This window comes from Alosa alosa, chromosome 15 (assembly GCF_017589495.1).
Source record: "Alosa alosa isolate M-15738 ecotype Scorff River chromosome 15, AALO_Geno_1.1, whole genome shotgun sequence".
NCBI lineage: Eukaryota > Metazoa > Chordata > Actinopteri > Clupeiformes > Clupeidae > Alosa > Alosa alosa.
The window spans coordinates 13,718,003-13,735,502 of NC_063203.1; the positions used below are offsets into that span (position 1 = coordinate 13,718,003).

General features: G+C 46.9%; 1 protein-coding gene across 1 annotated transcript in view; it reads left to right on the top strand.

Annotated features, from left to right (window-relative positions):
- Positions 1 to 17,500, top strand: part of LOC125308140 (cytoplasmic dynein 2 heavy chain 1) — a 196,416-nt gene that overhangs the window by 18,106 nt on the left and 160,810 nt on the right. Inside the window, 19 exon segments of the mRNA XM_048264438.1 lie at positions 304 to 459; positions 659 to 773; positions 1,135 to 1,305; positions 1,690 to 1,848; positions 2,611 to 2,834; positions 4,137 to 4,269; positions 5,116 to 5,233; positions 6,020 to 6,132; positions 6,331 to 6,444; positions 6,921 to 7,074; positions 9,193 to 9,398; positions 10,116 to 10,298; positions 10,540 to 10,722; positions 11,195 to 11,418; positions 12,466 to 12,562; positions 14,537 to 14,764; positions 15,186 to 15,450; positions 17,003 to 17,210; positions 17,491 to 17,500. The exon segment at positions 17,491 to 17,500 is cut by the window's right edge and continues 120 nt beyond it. Coding sequence (XP_048120395.1) covers positions 304 to 459; positions 659 to 773; positions 1,135 to 1,305; positions 1,690 to 1,848; positions 2,611 to 2,834; positions 4,137 to 4,269; positions 5,116 to 5,233; positions 6,020 to 6,132; positions 6,331 to 6,444; positions 6,921 to 7,074; positions 9,193 to 9,398; positions 10,116 to 10,298; positions 10,540 to 10,722; positions 11,195 to 11,418; positions 12,466 to 12,562; positions 14,537 to 14,764; positions 15,186 to 15,450; positions 17,003 to 17,210; positions 17,491 to 17,500 — 3,061 coding nt within the window.

Consider the following 17,500-nt stretch of genomic DNA (forward strand, 5'->3'; position numbering starts at 1 on the left):
TTCTGTGCAAAAAGCCATGCCTTTCATGTTCATCAGTTATGCTTATCCCTATTCAAAAATCAGAATTTCATAGTGAGAAACACACTTACACGTATGTGTGTGTTAAAACTTAACGTGTGTGTGTGTGTGTGTGTGTGTGTGTGTGTGTGTGTGTGTGTGTGTGTGTGTGTGAGTGTTTGTGTGATTTTGGCACCCTCACTCTCTAAAAGCTGTGAGAATTCACCTTTGTAATAGTGATAGTAATATTGTAAGTGTTCTGCCTTGATCCCCATGTGTGTGTTTCCTCATGCTGGTGGCTGGCAGTGAGGACTGTCGGCACTTTGAGCTGGACGCTCCAGACTTCTCGGAAGCCGAGGAGATCGTCAGGGACATGGAGGAGTTCTCCCAGATGTGGTGCCTCTACGAGGAGTTCCAAGAAGGCTTTCAGGCCTCCGCCAAAGAGGATTGGATCACTTTCAGGTGGGCACGAAAGCACATTCTGTTTCCTCTTTTGTGTGTGAGAGAGAGAGAGAGAAAGAGAGAGAGAGAGAGAATTGGTATGTGTGATTGTTTATTTATCACCACATGATAATATAACATCGTCATTCCAATGCCCACACTAGGTGACACATTTATGGTGTGTGTCTATTCTTGTTTGTCTGTGTTGTGCTGCCTACAGGAGTAAGACATATGTTTTTGAGGAGTTCCTCTTCGCCTGGCATGACCGACTGAGGAAGTTGGAGGAGCACACCACCATGTCAGTCAAACTGCAGAAGGAGGTGGACAAGTACAAGGTAGCTCACACTGTTACAGGGAAATTCTAAATGCAGTCCTATGAAATAAAAACATGTGACAAAATGACAAAATCCAGACAGATGAGTATGTGTGCGTGTGTGGTGGAGCAATGAGAACGTCACCGCCTAAAAGTTATCCGACTCGGTTTTGATTCCCAAACCTACTGTGTCAAGTCTGTGTCATACAGTAGGTGCCTGTTGCAGTATACTTGATCAATATCTTATGATCTGCTGTGTGTGTGTGTGTATGCGTGTGTGTGTGTGTGTGTGTGTGTGTGTGTGTGTGTGTGTGTGTGTGTGTGTGTACATGTGTGTGTTTATGTGTGTGTGTGTGTGTGTGTGCCTGTGTGTGTATATATAGAGCTTGGTGCCTGTGCTGAAGTACGTGCGCGGGGAGCACCTGTCCCAGGACCACTGGCTGGACCTGTTCCGGCTCCTGGGGCTGCCTAGAGGCACTACGCTGGAGAGGCTGCTGTTCGGGGACCTGCTGCGCGTGTCCGACACCATCGTGGAAAAGGCCCTGGAGCTGAAGGTGATGCACATGATGGCTCAGCACAGGGAACTTTTAAACACATTACTCATGCGCAGTCATGATCCACTAATGGCCTTTCTGAATATTGCAACATTACCTCATTACCTCATTAGAGAGAGGCGCTACTATCAGTTATTTGCTACCGATTTCTATACTATCTTTGGTACTATTGCTGCTATTTATACTAATGCTTTGATATTGTTCTACTACACATCAACTAAATGTTCTTTCACTAAACCTATGCTACTCAGAACCGGAATAATCAAGTTGTCAAGCCCACTACCACAAACACCACTAGTACTGCTACTACTAGTAGTGTTACCATCACTAGTGCCAGTTGATACCTCAACGTGCTCTTGTATATCTTTCCTCTGGCCTTCTCAGGACCTGAACAGCAGGGCTCAGGCTGAGGTGACTATCCGGGAGGCACTGCGGGAGCTTGACCTGTGGGGGGCAGGCGCGAGCTTCACCCTGATCGACTATGTGGACAGCGGCGGCGCCACCATCAAGCTCATCAAGGACTGGAAGGACATGGTCAACCAGGTGGGCACTGCAGAGAGTACATCTGCACGGCTGTTTCTGCCTAACTGTTTGTGCGGAGAGTCTTGGTGTGGTCGCAAAATCGGATTTATTTTCCCAACTCACACATGCCAAAAAAAAAAGAACAGGATTAGTGTTGTGTTTCTTTTCAAAGTTTGTCATTGTTGTAAGGTTTTAACACATAGTATAACTCTTTTTTTGGCTACAGACCTCTACACGGAAGGTTTATCACTCTCATCTCAAGTCTCCTGTTTAATGGCTTGGCCAGATTACACGATTTCAACCCAATTGTGCCACAATTTTGTTGATTTTGACAATTTTCCAGTGTTGTGCCCGAATATGAAAGGTCGGGAATGACGCCGAAGGAAGAACGTGTCTTGTAATGTGACATATTCAATGACCAGCGATTAATTGTCTGCGATGTTCCACAATTCCACGACAAAAAGTCAAGCATGTCAGAATTTTTGGTGGATCTCCTATGACTACCGTGTTGACACTGACACTATGACGACACGCAACGTGAACGATAGACTTCATGATCTTGTAATGTGGTCAGTCTCCCGACCAAGAGGCAGCAATGATTTATGGTTCTATGCATAGTCTGACATGGTCAATCCTAAAATACCATCGTGGAAGATAAAAAAGTTGTGACCAAGCCATTAGAAGGACAATTTTTATTGACACCATGGGCTCGCTCTCAATATACTGTGTATTCTTAAAAGCATTGTGTTAAAAAAGAGTTGACCTCTGACCTCTTTGACCCAGGTGGGGGACAACCGCTGCCTGCTCCAGTCCCTGAAGGACTCGCCATACTACCGCGGCTTCCAGGACAAGGTGTCGCTGTGGGAGACGCGGCTAGCCGACCTGGACGAGTACCTGCACAACCTCAACTCTATCCAGAGGAAGTGGGTCTACCTGGAGCCCATCTTCGGCCGCGGGGCCTTGCCCCGGGAGCAGGCGCGCTTCAAGAGGGTGGACGAAGACTTCAGGTGAGCGCAGTGGAGGAAGATGCAGCCTTAAGGGGGGGTCCCAGTTTCACCTCCAGGCGCTCAAATTCAATTGTTTCCCTATGGAACAGTGTGACTGACTGTTGCAGCGCGCCTCACGTTTATAAGAGCGGGGCAAAAGTACACAAAATAGTGAGGCTTCTAAAAACGCGCGGCACGGAAAGTTAAAATTAGTCTTTAGGTTTTAGGCTGTGTTTTTTCAACAATGGGTTGTTGCTTAGCTGCCTGCCTTAGCTTAGTCAGGGAGATAGCGATTTAGCTACATATAACGTTTCATAGCAACAACATGTACACTATCAATTTCTACCTCGCATGTTTTCAACAGTCACTACTTTGGAATACTCGCATTCCTGAGATAAAAAAAGCATATCAGGGTGAACACCACCTAAGTGAAATTTGACACAAAGCATTTGTGTATGTGTGCAGTGTGGTGAGATTTATTCAACTCTGTACTGTGTTAGTTGCTCACACACATCGATTGCACATTCTCCTTCTTTGCACGGGCTGAGTGTTTGCACTAGGGCCTAAATGGGATGTAAGAAGCGTGCCGGTTTATGTCTTTACAACAGCAATTTATTTATTTACTGTGTTTACCTGCTGGCAGCCTCATCATAATTAAGTTTGCTAGCAGCCAGACCAACGGATACCCTGTCTTTGGTGAATTACTGAAGCTAAGCAGGTGTGGGCCTTGTTAGTACTTGGATGGGAAGTGGTGTTGGTGAGTGGCCAGCAGGTGGCGCTCTTCCCTCTGGATAAAAATATCGATCCCAATGCCCAGTGACGGGGACACTGTACTGCAGGAGATGCCATCCTCCGGATGAGATGTTAAACCGAGGTCCTGACTCACTGTGGTCACTAAAGATCCCATGGCACTTATTTTAAAGAGTAGGGGGTTCCCCGGTGTCCTGGCTAAATTCCCAACCTGGCTCATTCAATCTTGCCCCCTAATCATCCCCCCGTGTGTAATTGGCTCATTCACTCCCTCACTCTCCACCTCAAGCTGGTGTGTGGTGAGCATTCTGGCTGCATAATGGCTGCCGTGCATCACCAGGTGGGTGCTACACATTGTTGGTGGTTAGTGAGGTTCCCCCTTCAATGTGAAGCGCGATGAGTGTTGTGAAAATCACTATATAAATGTAATGTGTTGTTGTAAGTTGATGTACACTAGCTACTCATTAAATAAATTCTGCTATTAATTGCTCTCCCTCTTTTTCATTTTCTCCCTCTCTCTCTCTCTCTCTCTCTCTCTCTTTCTTTCTCTCTCTCTCTTTCTTTATCTGTCAGGTCCATCATGGCAGACGTGCAGCGCGACAGCAGGGTGACGTCTCTGACGGCCCGTGCCGGCATCCGGAACTCTCTCATCACCATCCTGGACCAGCTGCAGCGCTGCCAGAAGTCCCTCAACGAGTTCCTGGAGGTACGCGCAGCCCAGCTGTCGCTTTCACTGCCACTGATAGGCATAAGTGAGCCGCAAAGGATCATGTCACTTCATACGCACAGCCCTTGCCTTTTTTCCTTTTGTTTTTTTTCCCGTTGTTGCTGTTGCTCAACAAAGTTAAAGTGAAGTGAACTTTTGGAGTTTGGAGGAAGTTGGCGGATGCGACGACATAATTGACAGAGGCGTTTATAGACTCGGAACGAGGTCACAGGACGTTGTTCATTCATCGGAAGTGATGTGGCATGTGTGAGTTGCAGTGTGGTTGAGTTATGATTAACTCCCGTAGCCTGACACCCAGCTATCAGCTGGCAGCACATGTTGACCAGATAGCCTCAGATAACTGCAGATAGCCTCGGATAACCTCACTGGAGCTCAGTTGGTGAACAGGGGATGTTTTCAACCACATGTCACAGCAACCGCTGTGCAGACCAAAATAAAACTCTGGCATGCCCTTTCAGCTTCTTGGCAAAACAAATGACACCATTAGCAATTAAGCTAGTGGTGTAATGCCAGATAACAATCTTTCATTAGCAGCAATGAAACCCTGTGTCTAGGGTTTGTTCTCAGAGCGGGGTTCTGATTAGACCCATTGTGTTTATTGGGCATGTAAGTTAAATGCCCCTAGAATAGTCCAGCAAATAAATGAGTTTGATGAAGACGTTGGGTTGGTTGAATGAGATGAACACTATAACGCAATGACTTGATGAGGTGTTCTTGTATTATGAGGGATATGTTTGTGGACTGCTTTGGCTCGGTAGTTAGTGAGTCTGGACGTAAGTGTAGGTTAGCTGCGAGTGTGATTGAGATGTCATTGGACCTCCACAGGAGAAGCGGTCAGCCTTTCCTCGATTCTACTTCATCGGGGACGATGACCTGCTGGAGATCCTGGGCCAGGCCACCAACCCCAACGTCATCCAGTCCCACCTCAAGAAGCTCTTCGCTGGTCAGTTCATGAGTACACACGAACACACGCACATAATTTTATTTGAAATGACTAGTACTAATTAAAACAACACAGCATCAAACTATTTGTAGAGCCTGTTATATTTCACCTGACAATACAAACATTGTGCTAATTTTGATTGTTTTATTTGGAATGACCAATACTGATTAAAACAACACAGCATCCAAATATTCGCAAAGAGCCTGTTATGTTTCAGTGCTGCCTGGATCATTGATTGGAACATTTACTTTTTAAAAACGGCCTGATGGTGTTCATAAAACATAAAGTGTTGGAAATAAAGTCCTCTGCAATGTCTGCAGCAATGAATTTGCATATCACCAGAGTTCATCAACTCTATAGTCGCACATCAATGCAAAGAAATAAGTTTGACATTGAGGGAGTGTTAATTTATTTTCATTGTGTCCCCTAGGTTATATCTGTGACACCTGAAATGCCTTGTATGTGAAAAAAAAAAACTTCTTCCCGAAGCACTTTTGAATTTATTTCCTCAGCATATTAGGTCATATTATAGATTATTATGGCAATTATTTGAACAGTGAAAATAATAATAAAAGAGTTTTTGAACTTTAATGTCACTAATGCTGATTATTCAATGATTCATTTGAATTTAAATATTTAAAATACTTTCACAGCAAAAAATATATATTTTTAATTTTAAAATATTAATTTTTTTAATCGATTGACAGCCCTAATAAATACCGGTAAGCAGGGAGGGGTTTGCAGGCTCATGTATTAGACTGTGTGTGTGCTGTGTGTGCGGTTCAGGCATCAGCAGCGTGGAGTTTGATGCTGAATTCCAGCACATCACGGCCATGAAGTCCCTGGAGGGTGAGGTGGTTCCCCTGAGGAACCTTATCCGCATCTCCAACGACGTGGAGGTCAGTGGGCCGCAGAGCCCAGCTCCTGTGTGGTCATCATGTGTCTCAGCCTCATCTCTTTCAGTGTTTAATGAACTTGTGTTTTTAGCTTACTCTTTGCCTCTTTGTGTGCATGCACAATGTGTCTGTGTTGCCTGTGTGATTGTGTGTGTGTGTGTGTGTGTGTGTGTGTGTGTGTGTGTGTGTGTGTGTTTATAGGTGTGGCTGAGCGAGCTCTCCTCTGAGATGAAGGAAACCCTGAAGCAGCTGCTGTGCGAGTGTGTGTCGGCCGGGAAGAGGGGCGCGGTGGACCCGTCTCGTTACCCCTCCCAGGTACCGCAGGCAGGCAGGCAGGCAGGCAGGCAGGCAGGCCGGCCCACCACAGCGCGTACTGTAGCATCACAACACAACACCACCTAAACAAGACAACACGCTAACTCGTCTCACAGTCCTAATGGACTAATACAGCATCACGTCCTGAGCCCACACGCTACCATTACATTCATTTTGGGACTCGGCCTCTGTTCAAGTGTGGCTCTCTTCTGCGTTTGCTACTGAATCACACATTGTGTGTACTGTATGCCTGACTGTATATTTGGTGTCCTGTGTCGATGTCTGATCTGCGTGTGTGTGTGTTATGTCTGTGTCTATGGTGTGAACTCCTTGGGCTTTGTTTTCCTTTTATGCTCCACTCCAGGGTTGTATCTAGTGATAATGTGTGGTGTTTTTAAATCATGTGCGATGAATCAAGATCATGTGTGTTTACATGAGTGATATTGTGTGTGTGTGTGTGTGTGTGTGTGTTGTAGATCCTGTGTGTGGCAGAGCAGATCCAGTTCACTGAGGACGTGGAGAACGCCCTCCACCAGCAGAGCCTGCAGCAGCTGGAGCTGGAGCTCATGGCCAAGCTGGAGCACTACACCAGCGTGGACACCAGCTCAGACGACACACAGGGCAGCGCAGGTGTGTGTGTGTGTGTGTGTGTGTGTGTGTGTGCATTTTTTTATGTTCCACATAGTTCCCTGTTAATTGGAACCAAACAAAGTGTCTAGAAAGGTCTTTTAGAGATGCATTTATGTGGGTGTGTATGGTTTTTTGTGTGATATGTTGAAGCATTATGCAATAATCTACCTGTCTCTTCCTGATGAGTGGTACATTTGTGAAAGACTGGGGAGGAATGACGCGAACCAGGATGGACATAAGGAGCAGAATATTGTCTTACACAAGGGCTGAACAGTACTTAATAGCCAGGTAGTCTGGCTTTTACATAACAATAACCTTTTCCAGCGAAGATTCACTGTGCAAAGCACCTGAATCAGTCTTTCAGCCTCATTGAGTGTCCTATTAGCATATTATGGTTCATTTTTTGGAGCCCGATAAAAGTTTTCTGTCTAATAAGGCTATCTGCCCTACTTTATCAGCAGTTTTCACTTAGTTGGCTGGGTGGTTAAATGCCTATAAAATACTGCACTTCACTAGGTAGTTTGTCAGCTAAGTTTGTGTGTGCACAGAGATGTCTCTGCATATGCTTGCTGGTGTGTGTGTGTGTGTGTGTGTGTGTGTGTGTGTGTGTGTGTGTGTGTGTGTGTGTGTGTGTGTGTGTGTGTGTGTGTGTGTGTGTGTGTGTGTGTGTGTGTGTGTGCGGTGTGTGTGAGTGTGGGGATATGGGCAGTGTTATGTTTGTATTTGTGTACATGTGTCTGTGCATGACTATAGTCAGTAGCTACTGAATGTATATTTGTTGTGTGTCCATAAATCTCAGTGGTGCTAAGACCGTTTCAGAATACGGCCTGACCATTATTACTTTAATTTGCATTTGGGCCATGACGTAAATAAGCAAGCGCCTGCTGCTCAACCCCCCCCCCCCCCCCACCACAAGACGCCGGAGGGGAAATATTTCAGCAGCAGTGCCGAGTAATTGCCAAGCTAATCAAATGACAGTGGCTTAATGAAAGGGTCGGGCAAACGGCAGGCGTGCTCTAAAAGCCCCTCTTTGATTCACTGAAACGCCATTATGATGGAGCAGGAAAATAAAAAGCAGAAAAGCAGATTTAGGCGGCGATTAGTCACAGCCTCCCTTTCTTTTGGCAAGAAGAGTTATTAGACTGTAGCCTGCTCTTTCTCTCTGCATCTCTCTCTCTCTCTCTCTCTCCTCCCTCCCTCTCTCTCTCTCTGTATCTCTCTCCCTCTCTCCTCTCTCCCTCTCTACCCCCCTCTCTCTGCATCTCTCTGCATCTCTCTGCATCTCTCTCTTTCTCTCTCTCTGTATCCCTGTGTTTGTCTCTCGTTTGTCTCTTAACTCTCATTATTCCCGAGATTTAATGATGCACTTCCTCTTCTCGTCCAGCATCCGTTTGAAATGAACAGACTGTTTCATTTTGTATTTCACATTCTCTACTTAGCGAAAGGCGCCTCTGACGCCCCGGCATCAGATGTATGGTGAATAGACTAGACTATGAATGTGATGACTCAAGTGATCATCAAACATGTTTTTATCACTGCATACATAACCGCCGCACTGATAACTGCAGTTATTCAGCCAGTAATTCCTTCATTCATGAATAGCCTTGTTTAGAGACATACATTTCCTGATGAGTTAGTCGATTAGTAGACTGGTAGACTTACTGCGCATTTGCCTAATTGATTAATCAGTGAATTAGCAGAGGAACTTATTAAACAATTCAGTAAGCAAGGGTCTGTTAAATGTGCGGCATCATATAGGCCTAATTGAAAGAATTGAAATAAATGAACTGAATGACAGAATAGCTGATTTAGCGACTGACTCAAGCGACTTGCGACTGGGTTTCTCTTCTGTGTACTGACTGATGCATTGACAGTGTTTTGAAAAAGTGGACTGATTTGTCTGATTGACTAATTAAATGTTGATTGATGAACTGATTGGTGAATGATTGAACTCTCTGTGCTTCCACCAAACCTACCCTTGTGCTTCAGACTCACGCATTGGTTGTGTCGTTGATAAATGAGTGACTGAGGAACTACCCATATCGAGCTGACTAACTGTAAATAATGATTCAGCTGTCATCGAATTTGACCTCTTGACCCCTGCCTGCTGACCCCCAGACTCGAGCGTGCTGCAGCTGAAGCTGAAGGCCCTGATCCTGGACATCATCCACAACATTGAGGTGGTCAAGCAGCTGGCCGACGCACAGGCCCACAGTACGGACAGCTGGGCCTGGAAGAAGCAGCTGCGCTTTTACCTGCGCCAGGACCGACACTGCTACATTCAGATGGTGGACGCCGAGTTCCACTACTCCTATGAGTACCAGGTAAACCCACCTGCAAGGTCACGGCCAAGTGTGACCTTGCTCCTGCTTTAAGGTCAGACGTCAAAGTTTGGATTGGAAGCCAACCTGAACGGGGAGCAGGTGTCTGACCATGAGAGTGAATCTGTGAGATTAAGTACATTGGATAATGAGTTCATTTTGTATTTTCATGATGTATTTGACAGTCGGTCACTGTTAATCACCATCAGTCAGTGGCTGTCTTCAGCCTGTCAGCTGGCATTGACAAAGTAGTAATATAATCTGGTCTGATTTGTAAGGTGTTGAACTTTCTCATTAAGAAAATATAACGAGGGGAAGGCAGGGACAGTGATATCGACATTGCAGTGAAATTGTGGATGGGGGCTGTGCGCATTTCCTCAGTGGTCCAGTAGATGGTGCTGCACACTCATGGATAAGCGGTAGAGCCCTGCAGCATTTGGCTGTAGATCTGCAGGCTGTACCACACTCTAAGCCTCCCTTCTTATCTCTCTCCTTTTCTCTCCTTTTTCCATGCCTTTTCTCTTGCCTGTTATCTTTTTATCTTTTCATCATTCTCATCCTTCTTTTTTAACACTAAATCCCCTTTTCCACCCTCTCTCTCTCTCTCTCTCTCACCCTCTTTTTCCCCACCTTTATTTTCTGCTACCATTCCCCCACCTCCCTCTATCTTTCTCTCCGTATCTGCCCCTCTCTCTGCGTCTCTTCCATCTTCCTCCACAGGGGAACGCTGCCAAGCTGGTGCACACGCCCCTGACGGATAAGTGCTATCTGACGCTCACGCAGGCCATGAAGATGGGTCTAGGGGGAAACCCATATGGCCCGGCCGGCACCGGCAAGACCGAGTCGGTCAAGGCGCTGGGGGGCCTGTTCGGCCGCCAGGTGCTGGTCTTCAACTGTGACGAGGTGAATGTGCACACATGCAAAGGGCTTAGAATGAGACATGCAAACACACTAGAACAAAGAATGCATTCACAAACACACACTGAGATAATAAAATTACATTTTGCAGGTGGATGAAACAAAGAGGATACTCACAGTACCACTAATCTGTTGTACATCTGCCTCCATGCGATGGTCTTGTTAATTATGTCTGTGAGTGTGTGTTCTTGTGTGTGTATGTGTGTGTGTGTGGGGATCTCCTCAGGGCATCGACGTGAAGTCCATGGGCCGCATCTTCGTGGGCCTGGTGAAGTGCGGGGCGTGGGGCTGCTTCGACGAGTTCAACCGGCTGGAGGAGGCTGTGTTGTCGGCCGTGTCAATGCAGATCCAGGCCATCCAGAACTCCATCAAGAACCAGAGAGGCGGCTGTGAGCTTCTGGGCAAGGAGGTGAGGAGAGGGAACCCCGACAGACAGGACAGGCACTTGTCCTCTAGATGTGAAGTATCAGCTATAGGGTATACTCTACCATGCAGTAGATCAGGGCTCAACGTTAACTTTTTAAAGTGGTTAAAAGTGGTTGCCAGCTTGGCAACCAGGCATGAGGTTTTGGTTGCCAAAGCCAATCAAATCTAGTTGCCACTTGTAACAATTTGGTAGCCAGGGGCAACCAGGCAACCGGGCAACCATTAATGGCGAGCCCTGCAGTAGATACTTAGTTTGGAATAAGCCTAGTCCTGGACTAAAAGAGACATGCATGGGATATCTCCATTGAGAAAAAAAAAACTTGTAGTCTTGGAGGGGAAACGGCCCATTCTAAGCTAAACTGTTCGCATTGTAATCCAGCCCAATGCATTGGCAGGGGAAGACTTCTGACTCTCTCTCTCACTCTCCACCCCTGCCCTGCCCTGCTGTCTCTCAGGTGGAGTTGGATCCCAACTCGGGGATCTTCATCACGCTCAACCCCGCAGGCAAGGGTTACGGCGGCCGCCAGAAGCTTCCGGATAACCTGAAGCAGCTGTTCCGCCCCGTGGCCATGTCTCGGCCCGACAACGAGCTCATCGCCGAGGTCATCCTCTACTCCGAGGGCTTCAAGGACGGCAAGATCCTCGGCCGCAAGCTGGTGGCCATCTTTAATCTGGCCAGGTACAATCTCTAGGTCTATTTTTGCAGCAGAAATATAGAAATGATAGCTTTTGTGTCTGTGTCTGTCTGTCTGTCTGCCTGTCTGTGAGGAAATGTTTGTGTATAGTGTATTTTTGCTTAGAATGGTACATTCTGTAGGAATTTTACAGGTATTTGTACTTGAGAAATCAATCGCAAAGTCATGGGTCCAGTTCCAGGCTAGGTAAATACTGTATAAATGAAGTAAGATAAGTATATCCACCAGTGTGTGTGTGTGTGTTGTGTGTGTGTGTGTGTGTGTGTATTGTCTTTGTCTGTGTCGAGGGACTTAAGCCCTCTGTCAGGTTGCACAGTCAGGTTTCCTAAATCGGTATCCTGCAGTGAGGACCGCTGGGATATACTGAAGGATGACATGCCGTGTCCTCCTGATTTACTCCACTACTGTGTCTTTTGTGTGTGTGTGTGTGTGTGTCTGTGTGTTTGTGTGTGTGTGTGTGTGTGTGTGTGTGTGTTTGTGTTTGTGTTTGTGTTTGTGTTTGTGTTTGTGCGTGTGCGTGTGCGTGTGCGTGTGCGTGTGCGTGTGCCTGTGCCTGTGCCTGTGCCTGTGCGTGTGCGTGCAATAGCATTAATGCGTGTCGCGTGTCTGCGTGTGTGCCTGTGCCTGTGCCTGTGCCTGTGCCTGTAGCGTGTTAATGCGCATTAATGGCGTGTCGCGTGTCGCGTCATTACCTGTGCCTGTGCCTGTGCCTGTGCCTGTCGCGTGTCGCGTTAATGCGTGTCGCGTGCGCGTGTCGCGTTAATGCGTGTGCGGGTAATGCGTTAATGCGTGTCGCGTGTCGCATTAATATAGCGTGTTACGTGTTCGTGTTACGTGTTGCGTGTTCGGCGTGTGTGTTAATGCGTCGTGTGTTAAAATGGCATTAATGCGTGTCGTCGATAATGCGTGTTAGGTAATCGCGCGTGTGTTGTCGCGTGTTAGGTGTTACGTGTTACGTGTTACGTGTTCGTGTTGATGTTTTGGCATTATGCGTGTCTGCGTGTCGCGTGTCTGTGTGTGTGTGTGTGTAGGGAGCTGTTGACCCCACAGCAGCACTATGACTGGGGTCTGCGCGCTCTGAAGACAGTACTGAGGGGCTGTGGAAGTCTGCTGCAGCAGCTGAGGCCAGTGCTTAACCAACGGTCTGATTCACACTCTCTCATTCTCCAATCTTTCACTCTTTCACTGTCTCACTCTCACTGTCACACTGTCTCATTCTCTCATTCTCACACTCTCACACTCTTATTTTCACACTCTCTTATTCTTTCATTCTCACACTCTCACTCCCTCATTCTCACTCCCTCATTCTCACTCTCTCACTCTCACTCTCACACTCTCACTCTCTCTCACTCTCTTATTCTCACACTCTTACACTATCTTATTCTCTCATTCTCTCAATCTTATTCTCTGTCACTCTCACACTCTCTTACTCTAGCTTTTTCAGTCGTGCAGTCTTATATATTCACATAACTATTTCAGTCATTCCTCTAAACACACAGATTTCTACATCTCTAGCCTACAAACAGCCTCTGATACTAGACTGTAGTAGTTTTCCTGCACAGGTCACACAGACAGAATGTAGCGTGATGGCCATGAAATATTTCAGTATTTTAGAGTAAGTCAATTGTACACTCTCACCAAAATCAATAATCTGATGAATACATTCTCACTGGAACCCCCTAAGCTCAATACCTTCCCTAGCACTGAAATTTTCAGCATAGCCAAATGGCATTAACCAGTCATGAAACTTTTAAAGAGTGCCTGCTTACCAGTTGTACATTTGAAGGTGTTGCTAACTGCTCACCACACTCAGGGCCATATGCAGCCTCTCTGCGGAGCTGCTTCTGGGAGGCAGTGGTGCTCTGGGCTGGCCTGCTCACGCATGCTGTCTGAGTGAGTCGAGCTTGTTAACACCAGCACTGAAATTAGAAGGAAGACACCACACACACACACACACACACACACACACACACACACATACACACACACACACACACACATACTGTACACACAAACACACACACACACACACACATACACACACACACACACACACACACACACACACACACATGCACACACACACACACACACATACTGTACACACAAACACACACACACACGGAGTGTGGAGGCTACAGTTGTGAAACGTGATTAATTCCTTTTCTTTTCCTCGCCCTGTCCTGCTCCATGTGTGTCTCCTGTGCCCACTTCTGTCCATCTCTCTGCTCTCTGATTAAGTCAAATCCCCCAGTGAATGTCAACTCTCCTCTTTCTGTTTCTCGTCTGTGTGATTGTTTGCTTTGATGTTACTGGAGTTAATTCCCTCCCTTTTCCGCTGTCTGCCCGCGCTCGCTCCACACCCCCACATCCCCCCACACACACCCCTTGGTCTGGTCAGATCTACCCCCCACGCCCCCACACACACACACACACACACACATATCCTCTGGATCTGACCGCTCTGGGCCTTTCTTTAAAAGGCTGCCTGTCGATATCCTCTTCGCCCAGCTGGGTTAAATGCTCATTCTCCCTCTCACACACACACACACACACACACACACACACACACACACACACACACACACACACACACACACACACACACACACACACACACACACACTCCCTCTCTCTCTCTCTCCCTGTCTTTGTCATGCTGTCAGGATTGCATCGCACTTCTTTGTTTTCCCGGCTGCTTTATTGGCTGCTAAGTGTCCACAGCAACAGAAAGCATTTGTTTTCTTCAGCGCAGACAGACCCTCCGAACAAAAGTATCAATAAAGGCGAGACCATTAAGCCACTTAAGCTTCGAGCTCTGCCGCACCTCTGTGCTTCTGGGCCCCACAGTGCAGGCAGACCTCTCCGACCTCTCCAACGGGACTGGATGTCTTCGTCTTACCCTCTTATTTAGCCCCAGAACCTCTTTCCATCGACTGCATTTCTTTGTCCGTATGTAATCTCGAATTCTCAAACTCCTAGAGCTTTTAAAGGGGCTTTGGGTAAATATCGGCAAAAACAAACCGATCAATTCACAAACATGTCACCATGGTGTGTGTGTGTGTCAAGAGATATTGAGAAGATACCGGTACTTGAAAAGAGTTTGAAGGTTCTGATTTTCTTCCTGTAGTCAAGGAGAGTCACTTGGTGGTCCAGGCCCTGCGTTTGAACACCATGTCCAAGCTGACGTTTGCGGACAGCTCTCGGTTTGACGCGCTGGTGAGGGACGTGTTCCCCGGCGTGGACTTCAAGGACGTGGAGTACGAGACGCTTAGCGCCGCCCTAGAGGCTGTGTATGAGGAGGCGCGTCTGGAGATCATCCCCAGCCAGGTACGCAGATCTTTAGAGACGGTGCGTGACTACCTGTTTGGAATAAGGGTGCGCATGCTGATGCCCCCACACAATTGTATTTGCATATCACCATTGAAGAACATTGTTCAAATTCCCCCCCTACACAACTCAGATTTCTCATCGTCATTCTAAGAAGCTGTGTGTGTGTGTGTGTGTGTGTGAAAATGTAAATGTAAATCAGGAATTTGGTCTCTGCATTTATCCCATCCGTGAATTAGCGAACACACAGAGCACACAGTGAACACACAGTGAGGTGAAGCACACACTAACCCGGAGCAGTGAGCTGTTGGATGTAGCTGTTTTAAGCTGGGATGAGGAGTTGTTGTGTTTGAGTAATTCATGTCCAGTAACTTGTGTGTGTGTGTGCGTGTGCGTGTCCGTGTGTGTGTCCTGCCCCCAGATGAAGAAGGCTCTGGAGCTTTACGAGCAGCTGCGGCAGCGGATGGGTGTGGTGGTGGTGGGCCCCAGCGGCGCGGGGAAGTCCACCCTGTGGCGCATGCTGCGGGCGGCGCTGGGCCGCACGGGCCGCACTGTGCGCCAGTACACCATGAACCCCAAGGCCATGCCACGGCAGCAGCTGCTGGGCCATATCGACATGGACACGCGCGAGTGGTCCGACGGTGTGCTCACCAGCAGCGCCCGGCAGGTGGTGAGAGAGCCACAGGGTGAGGAGACAACATCAGCAACAACCACACATTGCATTTATATAGCCACCGTTGAACACACCAGGGACTTAAATAGACAGATTGCATTTATACATTACAATACTTTATTTTATTACCCAAAAAGTACTTAACTCATTGAGTGCCAAAAACGTAATATTAAGTTTTTCCTTCTCATGCGTTGAGTGCCAAAAACTTAATATTACGTTTTTAGCTTTTTTTTAAATTCTGAACTAGACACTCTAACACACCTTATATGTGATTTTGGGAACTCTGTGATGAATGGAAATGAAATATATGGCGTCGAAAACTCATGAAAGCGCATAGATCTGGGCGTTTGATCTTAACTTTCGGCTTTTGATGGTTGCCGCTTTGTTTGAATCAGTCACTGATTAGCCTATCAGTGACATGCCGCATGAGTCAAAAATCAGGTCATTTTATTTTAGGTGGGTTTATCACTAGGTGGCAGGGTCTCGTTAGATCTCTTCCCAGAAACTTTGCAGGCAACACTTCTCCAGGTTCTGAAGGGAGGAATGAAAAAAGTCGAAGAAAAAATATATTGCAGCAGGTGCGTTTTAAGCCAAACAACGCTGGATGAGTCCACCTTTCTACTAAGACAAGATGACTCTGACCCGCGACAGGTCAAAACATTACAAGGTGACTGAACACCCGTGCTGGGAGGAGTTCCATCTCCACCACGAGGCGGGCCTGGTGGAGTGGGTGGTAGGCGGTCGGCTTGCAAGACGCCCTTGCTTGCCAGAGTGCTGAATAATAGCCGTTGATAGTGACTCATAAAAAGGCATAATATCTCCATTTCTAGAAAAAAAAACAGGGATTTTCTCAGGCACAGAGTGGTGTAGAAATACCGGTTTGCACCCACTGAGAGCTTAAAGTCTCACCTTTCAAGCGAGCCATTGTATGTGTTCATAGCTATAACACAGAATATGCTGTGGCTGTACAAAAATCATCAACAATGGTCTAGATTGCTGGCACTCTACGACAAAGCTTCCGAAAACAGCTTGGCATTCAATGAGTTAACAGTGGGGGTGCAATTCAAGCAACACCAGTGGGTATCACACATCAGTTTGGGAATTGTATGATTTTTAAAAGAGCTCGCTTTGATAGAGTGAGTGAGTCGGGGAGAAGCTGTTTGCTTATCATGCCAGGCTTCAAATGTACTTAATTGTGTTTGCATTGCTCCTCACTACACTCCCATGACTCAGATCAGCACAATGGCACTGAGAGGGGCGGACAGATGGGACACTGATTGAGAACAGCAAAAAGAGAGAGGAGGAAAAAGATGCACAGTGGACACTGTAGGCTTTAGACTGGAGTAGCACTAAACCACATACTACATGCCATGTGTATTAGAATAGAATAATACAATATACAATATACATGACCTGGATATATGGATATGTGTAAATACTGTATATGTTGTTGTTGTTGTTGTTGTTTGTTTTTGCCGCCTGTATTCCTGTGGCTGTTTCCCTTTCAGAATCCCTTTTGTAACCTTAGCACTCCCAATCTCTTCCACCCCTCTCTCTCGCCCTAGAGGTGAGCTCCTGGATCATCTGTGACGGCGACATTGACCCCGAGTGGATCGAGTCTCTGAACTCGGTGCTGGACGACAACCGCCTGCTCACCATGCCCAGCGGCGAGCGCATCCAGTTCGGTCCCAACGTCAACTTCCTGTTTGAGACGCACGACCTCAGCTGCGCCTCTCCCGCCACCATCTCCCGCATGGGGATGATCTTCCTCAGGTACTCCTCTTCCTCAACCTGACACCTCACCAAGGTGCATGCAGCACCATTAAATCTTCAGTCATGCGGTTAAGCGGTCTGGATGAGTGTGTGTCCTGTTCACATTTTGGGTTGGGGGGTATTTTGACCATATGTAGGGTTTAGGCACTTCTTATGCTCTTACCATGTTTATGTATCTGAATTTAACAAATCTGTGTGCTCCAACTGTTATATTCTTTGTGTGTGTGTGTGTGTGTGTGTGTGTGTGTGTGAACTCTGTCATCATGTTTGCCATTGTAAGCGATGAGGAC